Source organism: Petaurus breviceps, unplaced genomic scaffold (assembly GCF_028583685.1).
Source record: "Petaurus breviceps papuanus isolate PSGF00001 unplaced genomic scaffold, PetGlider_PUasm1.0 223, whole genome shotgun sequence".
NCBI lineage: Eukaryota > Metazoa > Chordata > Mammalia > Diprotodontia > Petauridae > Petaurus > Petaurus breviceps.
Genome location: NW_027185884.1, coordinates 90,122 through 101,573, shown reverse-complemented (window position 1 = coordinate 101,573; position 11,452 = coordinate 90,122). Strand labels below are relative to the sequence as shown.

The following is an 11,452-nucleotide window of genomic DNA, read 5'->3' as shown; positions in this document are numbered from 1 at the left end:
CAGACAGACAGACAGACAGACAGACAGACAGACAGACAGACAGACAGATAGATAGATAGATAGATAGATAGATAGATAGATAGATAGATAGATAGATAGATAGATAGATAGATAGACAGACAAATGGATGAACAGATCGATGGGTGGATACATATATACATAGATATAGTTAGGAAAAGATAATGGGTTTCATTTTGGACATACTGATTTTAAGGTATTTACTGGACTTCTAAATCAAGACATCTGAAAGGAAGTTAGAGATGGGGGATTGGAGGTCAGCAGAGAGTTTGGGGCGGGAAGCGTAGATCTGAGAATCAACAGCAACGAGATGGTAATTAAACCCACCAAAACAGATCACCAAGTGAAGTAGTATAAAGGGAGAAGAGAAGAGTCTAGACCAGAACACTAAGGGGATATCTATAGTTAGAAGGTGTGATCTTGAAGAAGATCCTGCAGAGGAGACAGAGAAGTTATCAGATAGGTAGAAGGAGAAACAGGAGAGATTGGTGCTTCCAAAACCTAGAGATTAGAGATTAACAAAGAGGAGAAAGTGATCAACAGTGTTGAAGGATGCAGAGGTCAAATAGGATAAGGCCATTGGATTTGGCAGCTAAGAGTTCATTAGTAAATTCAGAGAGAATAGCTTCAGTGCAATGATAAGATTGGAAGTAGGATTGTAAGGGGTCAAGGATAGAGTGAGAGGAAAGAAAGTAGAGGCACCTATTATAGACAGACTTTTCAATGAGTTTAGCTACTTAGGACAGAAGAGATATGGGGCAATAGCTAGCAGAGATGGAAGGATCAAGTGAAGGCTTTTTTTCAGGATAGGGGAGACAGGGTCATATTTCTAGGCAATAGAAAATAAGCCAATAAAAAAAGCTTGAAAATAAGTGAAAAAATGGGGATGACAGACTGAGCAATATGTTACAGGAGGCAGAATGGAACGGGGTCACTTTAACAAGAAGAGAAGTTAGCCCCAGTAAGGAGTAAGAGCAATTCATCATGTGAGATGGGAGAAGGACAGTGGCAGAAGGCACCTATTATGTGCTAGAAAATGTTCTAAGGACTAGGAATACAAATATGCAAAACACAGACTCTTGTCCTCGAAAAGCTTACAATAGACAACATGCAAAAAGAAAGCTGAAAAGTGGGTGAAGTCAAAGACATCTAAAATGAGAAATGTGTGCAGCCAGAGAACTCAAGGATCAAAATGACCAAGTTTTTCTAAAACCTTGGGAACAATGTTTCTAAGGGAAAACTTGCTTAGGATTCAAGGCTAAGAATTTATTTCGCCTCGTTCTAGAAAGTTTGAGGATTTTCTTTTCCCATCTTCCCCATTTGCAAGGCAGAGGACTCAGCCACAGAACCCTAATGACAGCCCTTGTATCTTAGAAAAGAGGATCTGCAGTGTCAGGGGCTGCCATGGTTAAGAGGCAATGATGGTGAGCAGAGAAGGGAAGAGTTGTTTCCAGAGGCTAGGAGTGATAAAAGAACTATGGAGATCATAGCATCAAGAGTGTGTTGGACATTCCCCAGTTGATAAATGGGAATAGGAACAGGAAGTTTTGAGATGAAGAAATCAAATAATGATATGAATAAATGTTCTAAACCACCACTGATTAGAGAAATGCAAATGAAAGCAACTCAAGGTGCCACCTCACAACTATCAGATTAGCTAATATGACAGAAAAGGAAAATTATGAAAGTTTGAGAGGATGTGTGAAAATTGGGACAGTAATGAATTGCTGATGCGGTTGTGAACTGACCTAACTATTCTGAAAAGCAATTTGGAACCATGCCCAAAGGGCAATCAAACTGTGCACACCCTTTGATCCAGCAATACTACTAGTAGGTCTATATCCCAAAGAGATAATAAAAAAGGGAAAATGACCTACAGATACAAAAATGTTTATAGCAGTTCTTTTTGTGGTTGCACAGAATTAGAAACTGAGGGAATGCCCATCAATTGGGGAATGGCTGAACAAGTTAGAGTATATAAATATAATGGGATGCTATTGTTCTAGAATAAATGATGAGCAGGCAGATTTCAGAAAATCCTGGACAGGCTTACATAAACTGATGCTGAGTGAAGTGAGCAGAACTAGGAAAACATTATACACAGCATCAGCAACATTGTGCGGTTATGAACTGTGAAGGACGTAACACAATTGACGTAACAGCAATACTATGATCCAAGACAAGTAGAATGGACTCATGAGGGAAAATACTAACCACTCTGGGGGGGGGGGAACTAATGAAGTCTGAATGCAGATCAAAGCATACTATTTTCACTTTCTATTTTTTTGTCATTCTTTTCTTTTTTCCTGTTTCTTCTTTCTCATGACTAACATAGAAATGTGTTTTACATGGGTGCACAAATATAATCTATATCAAATTGCTTATTTCTTAGAGAGGGGATAGTGAGGTAGAAAGGAAGAAAATGTGGAACTCAAGGTTTTAGAAAAGAGAATGTTAATAATTGTCTCTACATGTAATTGGAAAAAATAAAATGCTATTAAAGAAAAGGAGGGCTGGAGCCAGTTTGAACGGGCAAGAGTTGATTGTTAAGTTTTATTGTTTTGTTGATTGTTTAGGCTTAAGAACTTGGTGAAGAAAATGTTAACAATGAAGATTAAGCTTAAATGTGAGTCCTACATGTTTTATTATTTGGAAAACCAGTTATTAATTTTTTTTTTACCAGCATACACCTACATAGGTTTCAGGTTCAGAGCTGGAAGGAATCTTAGCAATCATCTACTTTAATTCATTCTTCAACCCCCAAAAGGGGAAGGTATTTTTATATAGTCACACTGGTAATAAGCAGATGTAAGATTTGACTATAGGTACTTTGATTCCCATCTAATGTACATTCTGCTGTACTATATTGCTATTTCCAAAATAGATGGTACCAAGAGGTTTCACTAAGTGACTTGCCATTGCTAAGTTGACAGGGAGGAAGAAAGGTATTGGATTGGGGATGGAGAGGAGATAGAACGAGATATGCAGGAACTCTTGCAATAAAAGTTATGAAAATGGTGATAAAAGACTGGAAAAATCCAACTGTGACAAAAATATGCCACTGATTATGAATCATTAATTTGTACTTAGATTGAATCTCAAAATGAGTTTCATTCTCAACAATGACATCTACTAAGGATGCTACAAATTCGAATTGTTCTTCTAGTAGCTCAACTAAAGTTTTGCTATTTTCATGATCTTTTTTTTTCCTTTGAGGTCAAGTCTCCCTGTCTTACTTGGGCTAGAAGTGCAATAGCCATTCATGGGCACAGAAGCTTTCACCTGTTGTGTTTTTCTAGCATGGGCCAGTTTGCCCTTCCTTATGCAGCATTGTGGGCCCTCGGTTACTCAAAGTTCACAGTATTAGTCTTGGATTTCTTGTGTACAGCCTTTAGGCTATTGCCCTACTACATCTCAGAAGTCCTGTACTCAGTGATTCATAAAACCTCAATAGTAGGTGTTACAGGCATAGACCACAATGCTGCTGTCTTTGCTATCCTAGTTAGAGGCATTATTCGGTTAGTAATCATCATTCTCAGCCAACTCACCTTATAAGCAGAAGCAAAAATGCGCAATACTTTGGTGTATCGCTTTTTATTCTTGTTTTATTAACTCAATAATGTAAGAAAATTAATGTTTCCTTCTTTTCTCAAATTCCTAGAAAAAACTTGTTTTCCCTTCCTCTCCTCTCTTTCTCTCTTCAATACTTTGCCATTTGGCTGCCCACCTCCTCACATAACCGAAACTATTCTCTTTAAGGTTAACCAATAATCTCTTATCTGGAAGATCTGATGGTCTTTTCTCAATCCTCATACTTCCTGACCTATCTGCAGCATTTGACTCTATTTACTACCTTCTCCCCCTGGATATGGTTTTCCTTTCTGGAAATGCATGACACTTAATTTTTTCTAGTTCCTTTCTAATCTGTTTGACAATTCTTCTCAGTATCCTTTGCTGGTTCATCTTCCATATCATGCCACCTAACCATGATATACTGAAAGTTCTGTACTGAGCTCTCTTTTCTCTATATATTCTCTTCTGCTCTGGGCTGTGCCCAACCTCCTGATCTTTCCTTCAAACACATATTCCACTCCTTCAAGGTCCTACTTTCTGTCTTTTCAGGTGACAATTAATTATCTGACAAATTAAGCTGGGCTAAGTTAACAGATGCTAATGTGTTTATGGATTATCTTTCCCTACTTAATATTTACATTTCAACAAAGATATTCTAGAGATGGTGATTTAACCTTAAGACATGACTCTAAGGTTGAGATCTTTTGACCCTCTTCACAATTATACATAAATACTAAAGGATGAGCCAGATGCCTTGGCATCAGAGCTTAAGTCTGCTGAGTCTTCTGTAGAATTGGGAGACCCTAGATTTAATTCTTCTAGCTACCCATTATGAGGATGGTGCTTGTGTCTTCTACTTGATATCTCTTTGTGACACAATTCAGTCATTCTTACCTTGTACCATGTCACATCTTGCCTTTGTAAATCTCCCTCACAGTTCATCCCAGGACAAGGAACAGATGCGGTGCTACCAAGGATAAGGTATAGCTCATTTTTTACAGACTCCATACAGGGTGTCTTTTTCTTTGGCTGAACTTCTACAGTTATATTAAGAAAACAAGTTATCTCCTTCGATTTTCTGGAAAAGAAAGCAAGCTTCCAATAAACATATTTACTGTACTAAAATAAAACAAACATTAGGCAGTATTTTCAGATAGGAATGAGTATTACCTGGACTCATCTATAAGCTTTGGTTTATACTTGATTGCACAAATATAAGACCCAGAATCATTTATATCAATTGGTGAAAATTGAAGTGAATTATTTTTCCGTGAGATATGAAGGTGGTCATTCTGAATAGCGTGTGGTTGTGATCCATTTTGAGGCTGTTTGTACCACTGGACTACTTGCCATTCAGTTATATCACCCTTCTTTTTCCTTGGATGATTTCTCCTATTGCAGAGACCTTGTCTAGGAACATCACAGAATAATATAAACTTCTCTCCACTCCTCGCACGGTATCTCCAGGTGATTTCTGTAGAAGGGCAGCCTGAAAAAGAGAGTTACAGAGAATTGTGGAAACTCGTAAGAGGGTGAAACTCATAGTCGGATTCCATTTGCTGAGTTTACTGATGTCTTCTAAAATCTTATCTGAAAGCACTTTAATCTTAGTAGCAAGGTACTTCTGTGCTTATGCATATTCATCAAAATAAAACATTTTTTTCTACATACAGTACCTTAATGAAGAACTGATAAATTTTCAGGCATGGCAATTATCTCTTCGAAGGCTCAGTAACAGCAGTTAAATACATCTGAATTACCCAATATACTAAAAGTAAGAGATAGCCTAAACATGACTCATAGCTTTTCAAGTGCCTTCACTAATATTCCACTTGCTGTAAATGGATCCCAATGTAACTTCACTAAAGCAGCTAGAAACAATTCTCTCCCAGTATTTTCTCCTCTTTTCCTACTATAGAAGTTAAAAAAAATCTTCCTTAAAGGGAATGGAAAGTCATGTGAGAGAATATAACATACTAGTTATATCTATATATCATACATCACTTTGGACTTTCATCAAAATATGGAATATGAAAGGTATTTCCTTACCTGACAGATCAGAGTCTCCATTGACTCCTACCCTTATGACGAGGCAAATAAAGATGCAACACAAAGAAAACATTTTGTTTTCAGTTTTCTTGCTTTGCTTCAGTATATCTATGCTGTTGAAAGATTACAATACAGAGTGAATTAGGTATTCACCTTCATAATCAACTTCATTTCCCTAAAGTAACAAATGGGAAATGAGGAAATAGAGGTCAATTTCACAACAAAAGTCACACAGGAAGTTCTGGTTGACAAGATCTAAGAGAATGGGCTCTCATGTGCAAGGCTCTTTGGAAAAACAGTGTGACTTTGACATTCTAAATGGTACGTAATAGTTTCATTATATATATATATGTGTATGTGTGTGTGTGTGTGTGTGTGTGTGTGTGTGTGTGTATGAAGGGAATGTATCAAAAACTCCATTATAACATTAACCCTTTAGAATTTTTCCATTTTGAGGAGGCTATGTTTCTTTTTTTAACTTTTTCTCACCTAGAAAGATTGTTTCCATTGATCTTTTGGAAGGTCCTAGATGGCAGTTTCCTAAAGAGATGACTATATCTAAAGAAAATATCAGATTGCCCATAGTAAAATTAAAGGTTCAGATGACATTTTTGCAAGCTAATAGTGAAGTAAAAGCCTAAAAACAGTTTAAAAGTGGAGAAGGAAAAGGGTAGAATTATATGAATGGTCAATAAATGTATCAATTCTTATTTTTTATCAGATCATAGTTCTTTAGTTATTCCCAGATTATTTCCTCTTGATCATAATTAACTATATAACCTTAGGCAAATCATATAAATTTTTAGACTTCTGTTTCCACATCTATGAAGTGGAAGGATTGTGTAATTTGTATTCATGGTCCTTCCAACTTTCAGTGTCAAAGTTTGGATGATCTATGTCTTCAGTCTGAAATGGTTGTGACTCGGTGCTAATTCCTGGCATCAGGAAGGCATATGACAGAATCCCTGAACTAGAAGATGTTTTAAATTCATTCAGTCTAGTGTGCTGACCCTAACTTCCATTGTTCTTTCACTTCATGCAATTACATATTCTATAAATTTTTAAAATTTGTACAATTTCAAGGAAAATTACAATTAGAAACAATGTGTGCTGAACTGCAAGCTTTTCTATAGGGTCTTCTGTTGTTGATTGATTTATTGTCTTCTGTAGCATTGCAATGTGGAATTCATAATTTTGTATACATGCAAATAAAAATATTTTGCAATTGCCTCTACAAATAGTACTTGAATTTTTTTCAGATTATATAATACGGCTATAGAACTATTAAGCCAGATATTTAGAACTTGAAGGGAATTTTGAGGCTATCAAGTCAGTTCCTTCATTTTACAAATGTGAAAACTGAGACCCAGATAGAGGAGGTAATATGCCAAAGATTACATAAGTAGTAACAGAGTCAGGATTTGACCCCAGGTCTTCTGACACCAGATCAAGCACTCTTTCTGATGAGCAGCTCTTCTTCCTTTCACATACCAAAACAAACAAACAAACAAATGAAAAATACCTCCAAAGAACTAAAATGTGACAGTTTTTTGGTCAATAGATAACCACCATTTTGTTTGGCACACAAGTCTAACTAATAGACCCTGCTCCAGCCATCATTTGCTTTATACTACCAGTTTTTAGCATCTCTGAAATGGCAATCTTGTTCCAACTCAGACCCCCCCACCAATGTTCATCAAGTTGCACAGTTTAAAAATAATAATCCATATACACATGCAAATGAAGTCGCATTAACCATAGTTCAAAAAACATATAAATACCCACATGTATTCCAATGAATTATATTAATCAGACATCACAAGCAGAAATGAATTTTGTAGAGTTATATTTTTAGAAAAAATGTTCAGTGGGAATCTAGTCCTAATTATCTCAAATGCTAACAAGAGAATGCTATCTTTTACAAATCTGTTTTATAAACTTAGAAAAGTTAAATTGAGTGAAAGGGTCAGAATACCATTATAAATACAGAAGCTACCAAATGGCACCAAATGTAAGTACAACTTACAAAGAAGCAAAAATCAGATGCATCATAACATTTCTATGCATGAGAAAGTCCGATTTTTTGCTATATAAAACCTATAACACTTTGCCTGTAGGATACCTCAAATAATTTTAAATAATAAAGAATCCATTTGATCACTAAATATGCCAAGGCAATATTTACAGTGCCCATGATCACAATAAAGACCGTGACTATAAAAACTCTCCATATAGAGGACAGAACTGAAACATTTATTAAGACACCAGAAAACCAAATACCAAATCCAGTAAGCTGATACCATTATAATAGTAAAGAAATCAACAAGCCATAATAACAATGAGAGCCACAGCACCCTTTAGCCTTCCCACAAACCAATACCAGATCAACATTTACTCACAACTGCTTACTCACAAACATTTACTCCTTGCCTCAACTTCCTCCCTCTCTCACCATCTCTCTAACTCTGACTCTGACTCCCAGCTTCCTGTGGGAAGTTTTACTGCTTCCCTTCAGCAAACTCCTCCCACCATAGGTTCTGTGTGACTATATTTAGCCCTTGGGAGCAGAGTTTACTTTCAAAGCAGAGAAGGTCTTCAAAATCCCCCCTATGTCTATTAAGAGGCAGGGAAGATCTTCAAATTCCCATTCCCATTATAACATCTCAAGTTCAAACAGTCTCTTCTAGTTAAGGGTCAGTAGTGTAGTTAGCACAATTCAAAATATACATATGTGTGCACACGCTCACGCATGCATGTGCACACACACATGCCCACACAAATTCTCAGATCCTTTCTGCCATCTTAAACTGCCTACAATTCTTTCCTATGTATACCTTTGCTTCTATGTAGGCAATGGAGAGGTGGAAAATGAAGCTTTATCATTTTCTTAGCTGTTATTTTAAATCTCTTACTTGACAAGATCTCCTTTGAAGAGCATTTACTTTCTATTTTGTTGTTGTTGTTGAGTAGATTGGGGTTTTCTTGGCCTAGATACTGGAATGATTCACCATTCCCTTTTCCAGATCATATTACAGATGAGGAACTGAGGCAAACAGGGTTAAGTAAGCCCAGGGACACAAAGCTAGTAAATGTCTGAGGTCAGATTTGAACTCATGAAGATGAGTCTTCCTGATTGTTAGCCTAGTGCTCTATCCATTTTGCCACCTAGCTGCCCCTCCTCCACTATTACCAGGTAGTTTTTAAATATTCTCTAATGTGAACTCAAAGCCCATATTCAGCAAACACATTGTGTGAATTAAGGCACTAGGAGACATCAGCTAAATTAAATTACACTCTAGATGCATGAATATGAAAGGCAGCTTTAATCATAGAGTAGCTAGCCACTACATGGTTTGATTTTAGAGACTTTGGAAGATACTTTTGCTTTCCCCTAACATATGACTTGGGAAATTCCTTCATTTTAAACCAGATACAATGCTGAAAATGCAAATAAACCTGGGAGAAGTATTGTCTTAAAATCAGAAATATCTAAATAACTGACCTCAATGCCGTCTACAGTATAAAATGAACAAATATTTGCAAAGAAAAAATAAATATAGCATCACTTCATGAGAAGAGATTTTTAAATGGGAAAGGAAGAGAAGAAGAGGTTGAAAAATGTGAGAAAGGTGACAGGCAGAAACCAAAGGGCAAACGAAAGCATAAAAGAAGCATCTCTCCCAAAGACAGTCCTAATGAACACAACGAAAACATTTTACTGGATTTTTTAAGAGAATATTTTATGTAGATTTTTTGTTGTTGCTGTTTGCTTTTTAAAGAAAAGTAAGAATGGAGGAAGCTTGGGGAGAAGTGACCTGTGTAAAAACAATGAGAAAATTCAATTCTAATATAAAGTCTATCATATCCTATTTACACCTGGTGTATGAGAGGAAGCACAGTCCCTGCTCGCAAAGGATTGATAAGCTTTAATGTGAATAATCTAATTTAGACATCTTGAGCCCATCTATACTCTAATATCTTCTTTATTAGTTCCTCAAAACATTCTTTATTTAATAAAAATATTCTTTATTAAAATATTCATAAAAATATAGAGTAATCTATATATTTTATTAATTTATTTTTGGTTTTCAACATTGACTTCTACAAGATTTTGAATTCCAAATTTTCTCCCCGTTTCTCCCCTTCACCCACCCCAAGATGTGCATTCTGATTACTCCTTTCCCCAATCTGCCCTCCCTTTTAACACTTCCCCACTCCCTTCTCTTATCCCCTTCACTTCTATTTTCCTGTAGGGCAAAATAGATTTCTATATGTCATTGCCTGTATATCTTATTTCCCAGTTGCATGTAAAAACAATTCTTAACATTTGTTTTTAAAACTTTGAGTTCCACATTTTCTCCCTTACTCCCTCCCCAACCACCCTCATTGAGAAGGCAAGCAATTTGATATAGACCTCACATGTGCAGGCACACAAAACACCTCCATAATAGCCATGCTGAAAAAGACTAACTATATTTCCCCTCCATCCTATCCCACTCCCTATTTATTCTATTCTTTCATTTGACCCTGTCCCTCCTAAAAAAGTATTTGCTTCCATCTACCTCTCCTCCCCCATTTGCCTTACCTTCCATCATCCCCTCTTCTCTTATCCCCTTCGACCCTACTTTCCTGTAGGGTATGATAGATTTTCATACCCAATTGAGTGTGTATATTATTCCCTCCTCAAACCAAATCTGATGACAGTAAGGTTCACATAGTCATTTATATTCAAAAAAAGAGTGTACAGTATGTGAGCACCCTAGTTATTGGTGTTCCTCATCTGCTACAGCCTTTTACTAATAGGAAAACTCCCCCAAAGAATGCGCCATTTGTTGCCAGCACTGCCCAAGTCCTTTGCTCATGGGCATTTTACTAATAGCATCCAAAATTGAATGATGGGTAACAATTGTCTTACCTTGGTTGCCAGTAGTGAGGCATGAGAAAAGCAGAGAACTGTATTGCTTTCCTATTTCAATCATTTCAAGGTAATGCAACTGATGAGAAGCATTTGGGAATATCCATTTTCCTAGAATCCCATGTTTTTCAAAGCCAGAATGAGAGAACTCATGGGAAAAAACCCTAAATTTTAGGGTTTGATGTTGATAAGTTAGACCTGCACAAAGAAAGAAACTGTTATCGTGAAATCTTCAGTTAGCCAGCAGGAATACTAACTTAAGTTTTAAACAAGCCCCCAAAAACGGTTGTTTTCAACCAAATGGTCATTTCATACAAAACCAGATCATATTCTGTTAAGGGGAGGAAATGTCAGATATTTTAAAGCCTTAAAAGATGAGCATCTATAAACTCTTCCTCTGGCCATACGATTCAGTCTGATACGATGTGTGGTCTGGTTAAAATGAAAGAGTATATATGTCTATTTCCTTTAGAGGAAATTCCTCAGTACAGACCCTTTCTCAAGTGTGGTTTTTTTTCTTGTAATGCTAACTAAAGAACATGTATTAAGTTGCAACCTCAGGATTGAATAAGCTTCTTCTGATATGTCTTTCATATCAAAAGCAAACAAATCAGGGGGGAAAATCCCTCTCAATATCTCTTATATGAAGTAATTGTTTAGTTCATTTGGTTGGGGCTTTTTGGTGTTTTGGTTTTTGTTTTTCTGTGGGTGTTTTTGGCTGGTTAGTTGGTTTTATGAGAAGGGAAAGAACATTTACATAACAAAATCTGGACAGTTTTTACAATTTTCTATTTCCAAAAATGAAACATTCACAATGGATGATGTAATTAGGAGGGTTCTATACGGCTTCTGGACATCATTTACAAATATTAAATAACCTGGTACATAAATCAAATT

At 36.4% G+C, this 11,452-nt stretch overlaps 1 protein-coding gene across 1 annotated transcript in view; it reads right to left on the bottom strand.

Moving 5' to 3' along the window:
• Positions 1 to 10,939, bottom strand: part of IL18RAP (interleukin 18 receptor accessory protein) — a 30,715-nt gene extending 19,776 nt beyond the window's left edge. Inside the window, exons 1-4 of the mRNA XM_069094914.1 lie at positions 10,556 to 10,939; positions 5,641 to 5,753; positions 4,762 to 5,080; positions 4,486 to 4,669 (exon numbers count right to left, since the gene is read on the bottom strand). Coding sequence (XP_068951015.1) covers positions 4,486 to 4,669; positions 4,762 to 5,080; positions 5,641 to 5,753; positions 10,556 to 10,578 — 639 coding nt within the window. The 5' untranslated portion in view covers positions 10,579 to 10,939. The remainder of the gene's footprint in view (positions 1 to 4,485; positions 4,670 to 4,761; positions 5,081 to 5,640; positions 5,754 to 10,555) is intronic.
• Between the last annotated feature and the right edge of the window lie 513 nt (positions 10,940 to 11,452).